The 18,480-nt window shown below is 37.0% G+C and overlaps 1 protein-coding gene across 10 annotated transcripts in view; it reads right to left on the bottom strand.

The window, feature by feature from the left end:
• The window catches only part of DLG1 (discs large MAGUK scaffold protein 1), a 148,995-nt gene that overhangs the window by 109,264 nt on the left and 21,251 nt on the right, over window positions 1-18,480 (bottom strand). Inside the window, exon 1 of one of the 10 annotated variants that reach the window (XM_088061155.1) lies at window positions 14,297-14,451. The exons of the other annotated variants lie outside the window; for them this stretch is intronic. Coding sequence (XP_087917281.1) covers window positions 14,297-14,326 — 30 coding nt within the window. The 5' untranslated portion in view covers window positions 14,327-14,451. Of the gene's footprint in view, window positions 1-14,296; window positions 14,452-18,480 lie in introns of those variants that run through there. 10 annotated transcript variants of the gene reach the window in all.

The following is an 18,480-nucleotide window of genomic DNA, read 5'->3' on the forward strand; positions in this document are numbered from 1 at the left end:
AAATGTCCTGAATGAAATATCTTCCTTTTCTTCTGATGTTTTGAAAGTATTTTAGCACTACTGGAGCATGCTTTACTTCTCTAGTTTTTAACACTAAGCTCTTGAGAATGAAAGAGGTCACAGAATTGGCTAGTATGACTACTACAAAAGCCAAAACTCAACGTTAGTTCTTCCTAGTTGTAAACCACCAGAGTCAGGAGAACATCTTCATTGCAGACTAGGAAATGACTGAAAATAAATGGTTCCTTTTGCAATACCTGAAGTTTAATCCAATAAAGACACTGTACATGCAGCAGAGATAGGTGTCTATCTGACCTTCTGTTAAATTCACTGCAGAAGATTATTTCATTATAGTAGCAACATCTTAATGAGGAAAAAAAAAATGCTGTATTTTGAATAGACCATGATTAGAATAGAACTCAACCAGAAAGTTCCTGAAGTCGGAATGTAGTAAACATTCAAACATGTTTAACATGTCCAGAAACAGTCCATGGTAGGTTGAGGCTGAATGACAGCTAAGCATCTAACCAGCCACTCCCTCCCTCCCTCCCAGAGGGAGAAGGGAGAGAATCAGAAAATCAAAAGGAAGAAAAATCAGGGGGAGAAACTTCATAGGTTAAGATAAATAAGTGAAAGGTGAAATAATAAATAAATAAATAAATAAAACAACCAACCACACACAGAAGCAAGGCAAGCCAAATCACTAACCACCAGCAGATCAATGGCCAGCCTCAGCAACAGCCACTTCCTCCTAAATTACTACTGAGCAAGATATTAAAAATATATGGAGTATCTTTTCAGTCACTTTGGGTCAGAGGTTCCAGTTGTATCACCTCATAACCTCTTGCCTGCCCCAAGCCTACTTGCCAGGGCAGCAGAGTGAGTAAGAGGCCCTGACACAGTGTGAGTGCTATTCAGCAATAGCTAAAACACTGGCATGTTCATCAGCAGTTTGTCACAATCCAAAACACAGCACCATATGGACTGCTGAGAGGAAAATTAACTCCATCTCAGCCAAACCTGCTACCAGTCTGACCTGAGAAGTCCTTTAGTATTAAAAACTATGAGATCTTTGCATTCAAAAAACATTAATGAAATAATTCAGAGTAAAAGTATGTGATTAATCTAAAGCTGCCTTTGATGTGTTGGTTCCATCTGTCCATACAGGAGGAAAGAAGGTGTTCATATACTGCCCTAAATTGTTCCACTGAACTCTCAAAAAAGACTTCTACTGAACAACAGACACTGAATCACAAAGATAAAAATGCTAAGCTATAAAAGCCCTCCTGAAAGACCCAAAAGCTTTACAGCCTTGTCTCATCCCTTCCACACACCTTCCATGAAGATTTCACCCAGTCTTTATTTGATGTGGACGGACTCTAATCTCAAGTGGTAATTATCAGCCAAGTAAGGTTATATTCTCAAGTCTATACTCAGTGGGAAAGTTGAAATCCAGCAGGGTGTGATTAGCTGGAACTACTCTCCAGTGTCAAAACCAGACTGGAGCAAGAATGTAATTTCACTCTGGATTGTTCCCTACAGGACCCAGGCTGACTAGGCTAAGCATATCCTCCAAACCATGGTTTTCCATATGCACCTATTGGGTTTTAACAGAAGGCTAGTTTGATTAAGATTGTCGTGCAGGAACTGTTGGAGGGGGAGTGTGATGGGAGGAAAGAGGGACAGCACCTTTGAGGTTTATTCCAGTATGGATAACATATGAAGGTACTTCAGTTATTGTAGAATTGCTCAGAATCTGATCCATCCCATCCTATCTTTTTGTAAGAGCATGCAAAGTAGCCACAAAAAGTAGATCTGCTGCTGAATAATTCACAAAGAATTAATAAAGCATCGGTGCCTCCCCTGAAAAAATAAGGGCAGGCTGGTAAAAAAACAAGTGAAAATGAGTGAAAGAAAATATATTAATAATACATATATTTTATCTGGTGAAGCCTCAAACTACTCCAGATTCATCTCAATTGCTGTTCATGCTTGCTTAACACCACATCAAGAAGAGACTGCAATTTGACATATTTGGTGCTACAACAAAGCAGCAGAGCAGAAAAGAGATGAGGCTAACAACCTCTCATAGGCAGGCAATGAAGTGCTTGCGCAATACTAATAACGGTGGGGGTTTTTCCCCGCCTGCAGACTGTGAGAAGGTTGTTCCCAGAGACAAACACAACTCAGTCTTTCAGTCCTGCTGTTTTAAAAACAGTGAAAACTGATCACATCTCAAATACAAAATAATCTGCTGAGATCAGGATGGAATCTCAACAGCAGTGCTGTTCTGTAGATGCTCAAATACTTGCCATGCATTTCTGAACACATAGAGGACTGTCACTAGGTTCTATAGCAATTGGTTTTGAAAAGACTTTTTCATACAACAAAGTTGGTACAATGCTTAAAGAGGAAATGCCAATAGTTTATTTCTTATATCATTCTAATGAATCTAAACATTTCAAAACCAGAGATGACACCTTCCTCTAAATGAGAAAAGATTCATAATGCTACTTTTGACTCCAATCAATAAATGCTTTTTCTAGCCTACAGTTTTAATTCACTGCAACTTCATCACTTTCCCCATCTTAAAATGCAAAAATAGGCAAGGACTATAAATGCCATCTCTACCCCATCCAGTTGGTAAGGGTGCTGGTGATTTACACTTTGTTGTTAACTGAGAACAGGTAACGAAGGCTGTTATTGCCTGCACGTCATTGACTCTTCTGCCACTTCTGGGAAACTAAAGAGTAAAGGGGAGAGCTGAGGGGAAGCCATAAGCAGTTCAGGGTAGCACTGACACTGCTAATAAGTTACTATCACTTCTCTGCAGTTTTTAAAAGTATTTTTCAAAGTATTTCTGCTGCTTTTAACAGATTCATTCTGCTACATAGTGCTCACTAATATGGTCACCAGTGCAGTAACAGTTTCAGAATTTGCAAATAAGGAGGAAATACTTTTAATTAACAAGCTGAAAAATAGGGTTGGGGGTTGAAGGTTGTAACTTTAAAAACTGAAATCACAAATTACAACTGAATCACCATGACAGAACAGCTTATGCAAGAAGTGTGGGGACTGCTACTTGATCTGAATTTGAGCTCCACAAACGAAACTCAAATCACATTTTCTTAAAGCAGGTTGAATTATCCAAATGCTCATTAACATAAAATACTTCTTCTTACACTGAAAATTACTGTCAAGTTAGAGCCAAATTTTGCTAGGAATTCAAGCAATGATGCATTAAATACTTTATTATTACCAAGTGCTATTTCCCTGACCACAAGCAAATTTTCCAATACTTATCAAATACTTATCCTGGATTCAATGTTACTTATCAACCCCAGAGCTTCTGCATATTAATACAGGTTTCTAAACCACAGCAGGAATTTCAGCAGGAATCTAGGGCAACAGTCCTGGCAGGCACCAGTCCTTAAGAAACATAAGCAGCTGTTGGCAAACTAATTGAACAACTGTTCAAAACAGAATATTTCTTCTTAGTATGTTTTAGCAAGATGCTACAGAAAATAACACCCTACATCAGCTTTGAAATTACTTCACCTAGGACTCAAATACCTGAGTGAAAGTGACAGCATGTTATAGCTAATGTAGGTCATTCTCCACTTCTTCCTCCCCTCTGTTGCCTTTAAAACACCTAGAAAATAGAAACTCAACTAAAATTATAGAGGGGTTTTAAACCACAAGTGGAACAAAACTACTAGCTCAGAAAAAAAGAAGACCAGAAAGTATTACTTTTCCGTACAGTTTTGAGAGAAACATAAATCTTGCCTATTGGAAACATTTCTGATCATCTCATCTGATAAAAGCCACAAAAATAAAAAAAAAAATTACAGGGAATAACATCAAGGATGAAGATACTCAGTGGCTTCTATTTGAGAAGCTTAACTGACAGAGCTCTTCATCTTATAAAAAGCAAGCAGCTGAGTTGGGAATATGACACTCAATCTTTGAAAAGATGAATGGCATAGAAAAGGCATATAAAAAGCAACTGCTAACTATTTAAGACAACACAGGCATTAGCAGACAATTAAATTACCCAGCAGATGTTTGAAAGCAAAGAAAAGAAAGTACTGCAGAACTCATTGCCAAAAATAGAAGATCAAAAAGGAACAGAGCAAATCAACAAACCAGGGTCTAAAAAAATGTGTAATCACTATCTCAGGAGCGGGACAGCAACTGAGGTGGCCACTTTTCCTTCATTTACAATCATCAAATAGAATCACTAGGTCTGCAAAAGTACTCAAAGTTCATCAGGTCCAATCATTAGCCAGGGCCTACCATGCTCACCACTAAATCATAGCCCCAGGTGCAGCATCCCTGTGCCTTTTGAACACTTCCAGGGGTGGGGATTTCACCACTTCCCCGGACTCTCTATTCCAATGCCCAACTGTCCTTCCAGTGAAGAATTTTTTCCTAATATCTACCCTGAGCCTCATCTTAAGATGAATTACCAGTCATAGTCGGAAAGGATCCACAAAGCTTACCCACAAGTCCAACTCCATTTTTAAGGAGTACCTATACTGTGAAGAATTCAATTTGCATCACCTACTACCAGAGCATCAGAGATTCAGATCAACTCAAGGCTTCCCCTGGGCATCTTATATATTGGTTAAAGAAAGGCTGATATATCAACAAACAGAAAGAGGAGAGGCAAAGGGAATGAAAATTATAAAAATCTTAATGCATTTGTGCACTGCAGTGCTGGGCAGTGTCCAACAAAGCCATACAACACAGAATGCAGGCGAGAAAGTTCTCGCATTCCTTGTATGTTTATTTGATGCTCTAAGGGAAGGCATCACAGAGAGCTGAAGTAATTTTCATAGCACTTGGATTGCTGAGGACACACAAGTTTAAATTAAGAAAGGAAGAGATACAAAAAATACTTGCCAGCTTTCAATAGTCCTTTAAGATATTTCATAAAAAAGAACAGAGATCACCAAAACAAAAATGGTTGTGTCGCCCATTCTCATATCATAGAAAATCATTAACTAGGCTAATGAAGGCTGGGATAATCCAATTGCAAAGAAAATTATGACATGAATATATTTGTATGAGGGATGTGGATGCATATTAACTATATAAAGGAATTTCCAAAATAATATAGTAATATCGGAAAAAAAAAGTAATATCAACAAGATTTTACAGCTTCATGATCAGAAAGTCAACAAATTAACATCAGCTCTTTAGCCTGTAGTTAACACTTCATTTATTTCTACCGTCCGAAAGAACATCCTCACATGCCTCAAATGTCAGAGGGATAAGGAAGCTTTGCAAATTCTGGGAAGCAGATCCCACACTGTCCCGGTTTGTTAAGCTGAGCAAAGCACACTGAACACAGCAGAGGGCAGCAGTTCTCCACGGCCACTCCACAGCATTTCCCTGCTTGAAACAGCAGCCTTTAAAGGGAAGAATGCAAACCACTAAAGACGAGAACATGTTCCTGCTTCCAAAGTCTGCCTTTTACAGAAGCAAACTTCGCTCTCTACAAAGACAAAAAAGAAATCATTATGATACACAAGCATCAGATCTGAACTGAAAACAAAACCAGGGAAGAAACAAGTTGATTCTATCAGAAAGGTTTTCATTTCCTTCATTACATACACAATCTGGTGCCCAAGTTGTTTCAATGTGCTGTTTATAAATTGCAGAACACTGGTGAGCTGATGCACAGAACCAAAACTTTATTTGAGTCCCTGAATGAATGCATGAAGAAACATTTCAATTAGTGGTAAAAAAAGTAAAGGTTTTCAGATTTCCAGTTAGCAGTCACAGAGTTGAAACAATCCTATTCTGAAATTAACTTTCCTGTTTAGAGTTATCAGATATGTACTTTTATAATTCCTGTGACAGTAGAGATACATTAGAATATGCCAAAAATGGTGCTTAAGGGATTTGAGATGGCTAAAAAGCCTTATTTTTGGATGCAACCCAATCTGATTAATTCTGTTCAAAATGCAAAGTGAGACAGATTTTCCTGCTAGGTCTCTCACACAACCTAAACATATAATAAACAACTTAATATGATCTTTAAAATCATCTAGCTACATCATAATGAGCTTGTGTTATCTACATTATTGTTATAAAAGTATTTTATTAACTAATAACTTTAGCAGCAAAGATCCTTTTGATTTCCAGCTTTAATTTATTTTGGCTTAATTCTTATTGTTCCCATTTCAGCATTATCTCATTTGAAAAGTCACTACCATCTTTTACATTTGGAAACATATTCCCTAAGCCATCAATACAAACTCTTCCAGCTTTTTTTTTTTTCCCTGCCTCTCCTTCCCAGACAGCACTTCCCTCACCACTCTAATAATACTTCCAGATGTGTACGTGCAATTTGCAGTGGCCCTTACATAGCACACTGTAAAATAGAACTTTTCCATCTCCTCAGAATACCCTGATATCCTCCAAAGAGTATTTCAATCAATCAAAATAAGATCAGGAACCGAGTTAAAAAGACCATGCAGCTTCTAGCCCCACTACAGACTTCTTCCCAGTCACCTGAATTATAACTCATGGCCTAAACCACCTGTGTACATCAGATCCTGTAAACAACCTATTCGGAATTTAGGAAATAAAGAAATTGATCCATTTCTCACCATACAAGTGACACTTATTTCCAGAAAATTTTCTACAAACAGCTTTTAAGATGCATTTATTAATAACAGGTCACTAAGTTAAATACTAAGTTAACTACTTAGTTAAATCACTAAGTTAAGTAAGCATTCCCTCACCATTGCCTTAGCCTGAAGAAAGATGAAACCTGGCAGGTAAGAAAGATTTCATGTAATAAAATAGTCCTCCTTTTGCCTTTTTTTATAACTATTGCTATAGAATTTAATTACAAATAGCAGAAGAAAGGTGCTTTGGTGGGGATTCTTTTTTAAATGAACTGCAACAGCATCACTTCAGACTGCAGAATTATGACAGAAATTTCTTCTTCATTTTGAGTCTGGAGTTCTTTTGAGAACTGTAGCTGAATTAACTAAACTAAAGCTAAAGCAACCAAAGCAGTAGATTTTTCAGACTCAGTCACATGATAAATACTTGCATTTTACCACATATGAATGGTTTGGGTTTTGGTTTTAATTCCAGATAGAAAACAAGTAGACTGAAGAGTCAGAAAAAAGTCTCGTTCTGGGTAAAGCATTTACAATAACATACAGGAACACTCTACAAGTCAAATGTGTACAGTTTTGAATTACTACAAATTTTCAAAAAAGTAATGAGCATACTAAAGTGAAAGGCCATCTTTTAATTACAGGAGAAAAATGGATCAAGTTCATAATTATAACACTCTAACTACAGAGTGTTATCTATTGTACAGATAAAGTCCAAGAATCTCGCAAGAATTCAAGAAGGGACTGTTCTGTTCTGGATCCAGTGCTATCATGTTTGGCCAACCCACCAGCCCACCAGCTGGAAAGCCCAAGTCAGAAGAGCCTTTGGATTCTGCTTAAGACAAAAATCTCTGGAGCTTGAGATACAAGATGTGCAAGCAGTGTGTCACCTGCACAACATGCAAACAAAGCACTCCTCAGCAGTGGTGTCTTCACCAGGTAATAAAGGCACCCCAAATGCAGGGGGCTAAATGCAACTATCACACAGTTTTTGCAACAGGCAAGAAGGAACAGCCAGAGGAGTGAGAATTCTGTGCACTAGTTCTCCATCTCAATGGCACATTTGAGAACTGTGAATGAAGGCTGACACATGCATCCCCAAGATAAGAGCAAAAAATGTCCTCAACAAATCTTATTTGTGGCACAAGTAAACTCACTGTTAGAGCACAAGGACTGAAAGAAGGAAGTAATTATTGTTCTAATGTTTTCACAGCATGGAGGGTAGGGAATCGTTCTTCCGGGCAGTATGGGCTTGTCACTCTAAGGCCTGTTCATTCTGAGTTGGGCATTTAGATGAATTCAGAAAATGCTGATGATTCCTGCCCACACTGACCTTTAAGAGAGCAGCTCTCAGTTATACTTTAAGTATGCATTAGAATGTCATTAAAGAATGTCCTTCCCTCCTCCAAACCAAGATATGTCAATGTATGGCCTTCAAAGAAACATATCTAACAAACACACAAACCTAACAAGGCTGAATATCCCTTAAATAGTGGTGGTCTCCACCTGAGTATGTTTTCAAAGTTTTACTTTTTTTGCTCTGGTAAATACCAGCCCTAGGAATGAGATTCAAGTAATGTTATTCCCACTTATGAAAGTATGAGTAATACTTCCTGACAAAACATCAGGGTATGATTAAGCCTCAAATAAAGTGTAAAAACACCCCTCATGTTAACAAAGCCCTGGTGCAATGCACTGCATTGACAAAGAAGTGAGTGATCAAGCACAGTGCTGGCTAGTAAAACAAATCTGACTAGCAGCATACCAGATAATCAGCCAGTGAGCTCAGCCATCCCGAAATCTCACTTCAAATTAAGAGAGGAAGCCTTTTGGGGTTTTTGCCACCAAGAAATCTAAATAGCTCTGTCTACTGAAGGAATCGTGTTGGAGACCATATGCCCAACTATGAACAACCCTACATTTATTCACCCACTGTTTTCATTACAACAGGAAACTATGCCAAAGTTGTTCACTCAGAGGGTCCAGTTCCATGAGCAGCAGCCACACTGAGCAAACAGTTTGATTCTGCTCCAGAGAGAATCACTGCTCTTCTCACCTTCTCCTTCCTAAAGTGTTGAGCTGTTAAGTCTTACCATCTTACCTGCCTTTTCACAGGCATCTGAATCACTTTAACTGCTCAACAGTCAACAACTCTCCATCCCAGCAGCTATCGTTCAATAGCTCTAGTGCTTGTTTGACTTTTCCATGAGCTGTTTTCACTCAGTAGACAGCAGAAAAGCATACAGAGATCCTAACAGGTGAGCAGTGAACAAAAAGGGATAGAAGCATTCAAAGCAGCACCAGCAGGGTTTTACAGTCACTCATGAAGCCATAGATTGAATTCTTTTCCCAAAGTAAACGAGGTCAGCGAAGCAAAAATCAGGAATGAATGCTTCACCACTCTGCTTCCATTAATACCTGGAAAATTGCTCAGGTTATGATCATCAGCTCCTCTGAAATAAATCCACACAGTTCCAGGCAGGGAAATGGAGTTACAAAAATGGTTTGAAGGGCTCTTATTTGTAGGATTGATTTCAGAAGGTAATTCTCCTTTTTTACTACTGTATTCAGCATCTCCAGTCTAAGCATGTTCCACACCATGTTCTCAGAGTCAGTCTGACTCCCTGGTGCAATAACTAAATATAACCCATTTGGCACTTATTTCTAGTATTAATTAGCAGCTTTTTTCCTTTAAAGCAGAAGGAGAAATAAGTACAAACACACACAATAACACAAGACCTTCATGTAAAATTCATCAGCTTCATATAAACATCTTTGATGCCTGGTATCCAGTTTCTTGGAGCACACAAACTCCAACAAATACCAACATCACTGACTGCCAGCATGAATAACTACACAATCCTATTAACTTCTGGGTTATCAATTAAACAACCCTGTATACCTGCAGCCATTTAGAGAGAGCAAGCAAACATAAGTAAACAAAGATTAACTTAGAAGAAGCTCTGTATAATATATATATACACCACAGATTTATACCTTTGTTTTGTATTCTATGTGCATTTTTATAAGAGTAGATAATCCATGTAAGGGAAAGCCAAAGAATACTACACAGCAAGTGCCTCTGGCTCAGGAAGTTCTTGAGTCTTAAACTGCTGTTGGTTGGGAGAATACCAAATAACATATTAACAGAAAGAGAACTCCCTTAAAAAGAAATTAAATGCAGAAAGCTTATTATATCCTGTAATCAATACACAGTAAGAATGTAAACTTCTACTAATTATTTGCCTTAACTTAGACTATGTTATCTCATACTTCATCATACAGCTTTTCAGATTTTGCACAAGATCCCTTCGTCATTTCCTCCATCATCACTCTTAGCCACCTGCATCACTCCTGGTGTCATCAGTAATCACCTTGAAACATTAATCTTCAAAACTCTGAGAAACCACTTTCGGTTCCATCCATAGAATCCAAAACATGGTATTTCTTAATTGCTTTAGCTACAACCTCTAGAATTAATCACCAGCTATCTGATGTTGCACTGGGCTTCTTTATTTGCCCTGAAGAGATTAGAAGCATGACCCTCTGCCTAAGTTTATTCTGTATATTAAAAACTTTTTAAAGGGCTATTCACAACCATAAATATAGGCAGTTGGACATCATTTCTCCTGGCATGACCACAAGGTCAGTATTCTCAACATGTATTCCTCACTGATTTTGTCAAATACCCTTTAAACCAAATATGGCAAACATTCCTCACACACTTGGTCTCCTATTCCACAGGAAAGTTGGCCAATCCTTTAGATTGCAGACAACCATCCTTGATTTTGACACTTCCCAACTATCTAGTAGGCAGCTGCTTCTTTGGCATTGCATTATACATCAAACTTACAAGCAAGAGCAGTATCATACCATCTGTGGATGCTGCCAACATTAGAGTTGCACCATTTTTTCCACTTCCCAAAGCTTTTATGACTAATTCTGCACTCTTTTCTTCAACACTGTAACCAGATGACATAGCAAAGTCAAATGACTTACTATTAGTATTATTCAACTGGCTCACCAGATAACTGTGATTTATCCAATCAAATATGTTTGGAAAGCAATTTTCTTTTTAGTGAGGACATGGAATGTTGGCAAAATGAAGTCCTTGGCCAAAACCCATTATGACACATCATTCACATGTGCCAACTTGGAAGAGCTGTTGTATACTATTAAGTACTGAAAGTATTTCTTAAGCTTTCAGTGTAAAAATTGCCATATTTACATCATTTACATCTCATCTACAATTTTAAAATCAGAATTCTAGATTTTGTTCTTCCACTTAAGAATGCAAATTCCTTTGGGCCCACCAAATAACTTCTTCATCAAGTTTACACATAAAAGCTTAGTTTTTCACTGTTTCTATTTTCACACAATTGCCTCTTACATTTTATTTCCTACCAACATTAAAGCTTTCAGGTTTTATGCACACAGTACATAATACCGAAGGTTAAAACTTGCATTGAATCCTCACTTTATGTTTCTTCAAACACTTGTTAGACCTGGAATATAGGATCAAATATAGGTGGAAAACCACCAAGATGGTCACTTGGCTGAAGCACAGTGAAGAAAGGTTCAGGGAACTGGGCTTGTTCACCCAGAGAAAGGCACTGGGAGCTGATATTAGCCTTCTCATGCCTAAGAGGAGACATTAAGAAAACAAAACTGGGCCCCTGTTGTGCACAGCAGGAGGAGAGACTGCTTTAACTGAGACAGGCTGAGGGGGCTTACAAAACCAAATCAAAGCTCTAAGTGACCTGGTCTAAGTTGATGCTGCCCCTTCTTTAAGCAGATGGTTGGACAAGATCACTTTCAGTGCAAATTCAATTATGCACAATTCATTTAAGCTGAGGCATATTCCAAAAACTGACTATAACAACAGTGGGACTCTGAACTACAGTGGAAGGCACAGCCAGGAGAGGAAAGCTGCAGGAATAACACCAACCCAGTGTCACCTTCCCCACGCCAGCCACACTGCTGCAACTGTGCTCCTGTGGTCAGGCACCTTGCAGCCACATCATGAGCTCAGACCCAGAATTTATGAGATCTCATAGCTTAAGTTCTACAACTTAGGAAAAAACCCTTCACCTTTCTCCCTTAGTAGCAGACTGATGCATTATATATTTCTCCTCTCCTGAAATACTGGAGTTTGGCTACTGTCAGAAACAAGGACTGCACCACACTGATACTGCTCTAGAGCAGTCCAAGCAGGATGCTTCTTAGTATTTTGAAATAAAAATGGTACAAATCAGTTGTTTTTTCATACTTGTCGGGCTAAATATATTATTTAAAGCTATTCTAGATCATTGTCATTTTAAATTCAACTGCTTTACTGGAAGTATGCTATGGAACAAAGTTAAGAATGACTGCTAAAAATTGTTTTTTCTGGAAAAATCAAGGACTTTTCATATTCTGTATTTTTAAGTGCCATGAACTCATTTAAAACTGTGACTTAAATAAAAATCATTACTGTAAGCTCAGCCCACGTGCCTGCTCTTAATAGTATCCATGGTTGCAGTGATGCAAATTTGCCTACCTACATCCAACCAATGTGCCCACATAAGGAGGAAAAAATACTGTATTAATCAGTGCTCTTTGCACTAGATTTGGGCAAACTAAACCACTTAGAACCTCTGAAGACAGGACAGAAATTAGTTTAAGGACCTGTTCATCTATTGTGACTAGATCTGAATTCTAAATTAAGCAAAACAGAACTATCAAAGAGCAAATTACAAAAAACTTCTCAAATCCACTAGAAAATTCATCTCACTGGCCAAATTCTTCTCCTCCCTAGTCAGAAATAAAGAGTAACAATGAATTCTTTCAAATATGCCTCCACTCAAGGTAGAGAAAAGGGAAGCATTTAACAATTTTACTAATCCTATCATACATTCCATTAATGATGATTTCAAAACTGCCTTATTATTTTTCTTGAGATTTGAAATATAGGTTTATGCACAAAACCAAGGAATGTATTTTTCATTAGGCTACAATTTCTGAGTAAACAGGTACACACAGGTACACAGGGAAGCAAACAGTTCTTTTCTAAGCCCCACTTTAAATAAACAGCTTTAGTTGATGCTACAAGGAACTACAGCAGCATTTAGTTAAATGAGGCCAAAACTTCACAAGAAGCAGGCAGGAAGGGTAAAGTGCTGATAACTCCAGGTGGAAATGTACCATCAGTCTAACCCCATGTAAGTCTGTGCTGTGCAGAGATGGTCTCTCCCTCTCCTGTGCAACATTCCTGTGAGCATTTCTGTGAGCAGTCTTACTTTCTTAGCACCCACAGACCTAGGCAATCATATTAAAAAACAACTTTTTTTTCACAGAATGTTTTATATTGACTTAACTTTCCATATAAACTGTCTTTCTACTTTTAGACAAGTAGATATGTGAATGTGAACAGATGCACAAAATAAAACTGAAGTTAAGCACTTGAGTTATAAAAATGGCAGCTCTGCCTCTGCCTTTTTTTAAATAAGTACAATAAAATTAAGGTACGTATCAATATTACTGAAGTGAAGCAATCAAAATCCAATCCCAATCTCACTGTACAAAAGAGAATATTCTAAAATAAATAAAGCCAAAACATCACAAATTAATATCACTCAAACATGATTTAAAAGGGTATATTTAATTTTCAAAAGAACTGTGGCAGTTCAGACGCCAGAAAAACTCCTTTGCTAACGAGAGACAAGGTAATTTCATTCATTCCAGTCAGCCTTTGCTTCCTTGTGTCAAAAAACCCAGAAGGCATATTTTCTTTTATAAAAGCTATCATGAAATCCACCTAATATTCTCTAAGATATTTAATTTTATTCTGCTTATTGAGAAGGAGAAGTTTGTATAAGCAAGTTTTATGTTTTCAAATTATCCAGAAGAATGCTAGAAGTTAAATCAGTTTGTCAAAAAAAAAAATAAATATTAAACTAGCAACTATCTCAACATCCAGGGAAAGGGGAGCAATACTGAAGAATTTTATTACTTGAAGAAAAATAAAAAGCGTCCAAGAAACCAAACTCACAAAGTCAGTAATTCACAAGCATAGTACCAATGTACTATGTTTATGCATCAGATTTTATCTTTAGCAGTTAAAAGTGGACTGCATTAAAAACAAACTTGCATAAAACTTTATCCTAGCACACAAGTAATGACACTAAGGGTGTCTTCATCTCAAGCAGCAAGATGTCAAAATAATAAAGCATTTTGAAATCTATCCATCCCTAACACAACTTGCCAGATTCATCTTCTTCTCTTTGATGATTATTTTAAACATGTCCTGATAAACGTTATGTAAAACATCATTCAGAATTTCTTATTCTGGAATAAAAAGCAAACTACTATTTTAACACATTTAAAGAGAGTGAATTTTTACAAAAGATTGCCTTACTGTATGAGAGGGGGGGAAAAAATCATTCTACTACACTTTTCAATATGTGCATAATTAGTTCTTCAAAGCATTAACATCTATGATTGTTCTTAGCAACAACTACGGAATTTATTTTGATGATCTGTGCCATTTAAAGTTTAAAAAAGATCAACACTAGAAAACCATCAAGGCATTTTTATACAGGTAGTAAAAACTGAAAGAAAGATTCAACAAGAACTTCCAAAATTGTAGGCATTAATCAAAAGCTTTATCATCTTACCTTTGTTGTTACAATGCATAAGCAATCCATCGTTTCAGCATAGCAGGTATATTTCCAAACATTTAAAAGGTTTATTTTCAGTCACAGCTAAACACCATCTCAACAGAATGAGAAAAAGCACACTTATTTAATAGTCAAAACAGTTGAGTGAGTGCCAGGCTTCCCTTTGGATTCATTCAGAGGTAGAAACACCGTAGAGAAAAAGCAGCAGGCTAATATGCAAAAGCTTTAAGTTTCATGAAAAATTCTTAGCCTATTTTGGTTATCTATGTCTGAAAAACTTAAATGTATCCTTGCAAATATTCTACAAAAGATGTCAAATCCTGTTCCATACCAGTTAAGTACCTCTTCGTATTCTATTTCATATACTCCTCTGTCAGGATTACCTAACACATGAGCATCACAGGGAATCATTTGATGAAATGCAATACAAAATTATTTTACAGCAAAAAAATCTCAATTCAGCTTTTCTTAGCTGGCTACAATTTCTAAAATGAAGCGTTTGTTCAAAAATAGTTTTGGTTGCAAACAAGTATTTCTCCCCTAACGTCATTTCAGCATTTGCAGACTGCAAAATAACTGATTTCCTAAGCAGTAATGAATGGAATATTCCATGTAGATCAGGGAGAGAAGAAAGTGGCAAGGAAAGAGTAATGCATATTGCAAGAGAAATGCTATTTTGAGCCTTGAATTAACCTAGAATTTCATTTCCTTTTGTAAGGCTGTAATGCAGTGACAAGGCAAAGTTTGAATGCACAGGCATTGTCTTCTCAGCCTAATTAGCACGGCTGGGAAAAAGCTAACACTAGGGCACAAAACAACCTCCTGTATACTCTGAAACACTAACCTGACAGTTCCATACATTGGTAAGAACCTTATAACATTAATCTCCCACAAGAGGAGTTGAAAGCAGCTCATAAACTGAGTTCCCACTATCTTGTCCTATTAGGTCCCCCACTAACACCTTTGCTGCAAACACAATGCAATATATTGAAAAAATCCAATGAGTAATTTCAAGCTATTCAATCTTATCTGCGTCATTTTACTTTTACCCCAAGACATACAAATTACTGTATTTTGCATCAAAACAACTCTAGAATATACTGTGTATCTAGAACACTCCCTTTAAACTTTCTGCAACTTTGCTCCCAGCTCTTCCATATATACTGGGAGAAGTGGTGGGGTGTGGGGGGCCTACTAGAGGGGGGAAAGGGGTGACCTGGCATATAAGGAAACTAATCTTTGCAAAATCACACATTTTATTTTGTAGGCAGGTGATATTTCTATAGGACAAACTTGAATGGAATTTAAAGATAAATCTTACACCATTCAACCTCTAAGACAATGATTTTTACCTTGTATGTCCAAGTCAAGCTAGAGATATTTTTCATTTTTACACTGTCTATAAAATCTGTGAAGAATTTCTGCTGTGACTACCTAGGTGAAGTTCTCACTGCTGCAAAGCATCAGTGGGAAAAATACATATCTTTCAGACTGCTGAAACTGGCTGAACCCAGACAGAAGGCTAAAAGTTCTAACTTTAAAAAAAAAAACAACAAAAAAAACCCCAAAAAATTAAGCTGATGAAACATTCCTGTGTCAGAAAAGGGAGGGAGGGATTACTTTCATAGCTGAATGCACACAAGGTATTTCACAAAGAAATTCTTGCATATCCCAAGTATTCTTTTGGGATGACTGTAAGGTTCAGAGAAATTAACTAACTGCAAGTATCCAAAGAGTTAAGGAAAACTAAAGAAATGCATTTTTAGGTAACCTGGCACATGTCCAGTGTGTAGGCCAGAAACATCTTCAATGACTAATACAAGACATGCAGTCAGTTAAAATGTACATTTCTTGCACAAACAGCTCTAGGAACCCCAATAACACACAGAAACCTGGCTTCTCCCTCGTGCTCTGTCCATGAAGGGCAAAGATTACCAATCCTGAAATTTGTCTCAGCCGCCTTGGTACAAGATGAAGCTTCTGTAGATTAATCCTGGCTACAATTAGCTTATGTTTAGAATCCATCACTTTTATTCTCAATTTTTTGTTCTCTTGCCTTCTTTGGAACTCTTTTAGAACTGAGGATCATTAACACATCATTTTCCTCCTCTCCCACTTGCCACCACCATTCCAACAAGACCCAAGACCCATTAGTCCTGTCACAGCAAGCACGTAACTTCCTTCAAATTGCCAGTGCAGACAGAGATGTACAAGAGACCTACCCAAAGAGATGAGGAAAAGGCATTTCTTTGCTGAGGATTTGAGAACTAGGCTGCTCATCATGAACAAGCACCCTAAACACTTCAGAGCAGACAGAAAGTCACTTCTGAACAAGTGTGCTTGAAATGCAGTAACGCATGCTGCACAAATGGGAACAGGATGCACAACCAAGGTACATTAGAGCCCTTTACCAAGCACTGCACCACTACAATGGTTTTAAGTCCTTCAGGTAACTCTACATGGTTCTGTCAAGACCCATCTTCAGCTAACAGTGTCCACACACAGAGGAAAAAATCCCATACCAGTAGACCAAAAGATTTTGTGGCAAACACCAATACACATTTCCATAAATATAGTGTACAGAGAGATAAGCACGCAAAGATAAGAGCACTATGCATAAAAAAAGTATTTCCTAGCCCAAAAGCAGTTTCTGCAGCCTTTTCACTGGATATACTATATATATATAGAAAAAATAAACACTCAAAAAATATTGACCAAGACTCAAACATTCTGGAGGTTTAGCATTTTTATAAGAAAAAATAATACAGTATTTTGAAAACAAAACATAAAACTCCTTGAATGAGCAAATATGTGTTAAATTTTGGAGATCAGAAGAAAGCTTTTCAAAATGAGAAATGGGTAAAAAATCTAGAAGTAAAACTACTGTAATTAAACAATTTAATAAAATAATTTTAAGCCCTCTTTCCTTTTAATTGTGTTGTAATAAGGAACAGAAAGATATTAAAGAACACACCAAAACTTGAATCATAATCATGAAATGCATGAAAAGTCATCCCTTCGTGCACGGAAGAGTAAGATGTTTTCACATAGTGCTGTTAGTCATTAATATAACTATTATTCTACTGAATTTGTGAGAAACATTGTGATTTCTTCAATGTCATTCATTCTTATTAAAAATAAATCTTTCTGTCCTGTCAGCTCCAAGTGATCTCCATAACAACCAATAACAACTATTCTATACAGCTTGGCCAGAAGGAAAAAATGCACTTCCATTCACCACTATTCATGGCATTAATATTAAAAAAACAAAGGATGATTCTCATGTAAGAAACACAAAGATAAGAGATGGGTTTTTTTTCCTTGAATTATTTATGAATTCTTTCAGGTTATGTTTGGCAGTCACTTTTTGTATCTTCACAGGCTTATTCTTTTTCCAGTGTGGCAGATTCTATCTATGAGAGCTACGAGATAACTAAATAAAGGAAAATTCATGCACAGATAAGCTATGCACAGAAAAATCACGCAAATTAAAACAATGTTTTGGAAAATACTGATTTTGCAGATAAATAATTTCTTCATCTATCCACAAATATAAAAGTGCATGTGGTTATTTAAATGCTAATTTGCTCTTAGATTCTATGAGAACAGCCACACAGCACAGAGCTGTCACAGGTGTAACCAGAGAAGCAGGCTCAGCTCAGCCTCACAAGGGAATGTCAAATGCCCAACCTCAGCATATTTGAGAAGACATATCAAAGACTCAGGAAAGATCAAGTACTATCATATCTGCAAGCATTTTCTCAGCTACTTTAGTAAAGAAAGTAAAAGTGTAAGATGTCATTTATATAGCTACCTTTGAATCTGGCTGCAAGATGTAATTATTGCAAGTTCATTAAAAAAAATAGATTTTTTTAAGTGAATTTGTCTATTTACTTCGAAATTTAGAAATTTAGAAATATCAGGATTTTACTGCTTGTGTATACATCCTGAACTGAGCATGGGGATTTTGTTTATTTGCTTTTGAATTCACTTTGACCAGAAACCTATCTCTGGAAGGCGTTTTCAGCTTTGGTTCAAGAATTACATTCTTTTCTTTGTACAAACAGCCTGGATTTCAAGTATTGAAGGCAAAATACATAGCAAGCCAAATACCATTTCCTCACTGTGAAGTTTATACACAGTAAGCAATGAAGGTCCTGAGTAACCTAGGACTATACTAG

This window comes from Pseudopodoces humilis, chromosome 11, assembly GCF_049639895.1.
Source record: "Pseudopodoces humilis isolate 2021_Gansu_Grassland_sample_001 chromosome 11, ASM4963989v1, whole genome shotgun sequence".
Taxonomy (NCBI): domain Eukaryota; kingdom Metazoa; phylum Chordata; class Aves; order Passeriformes; family Paridae; genus Pseudopodoces; species Pseudopodoces humilis.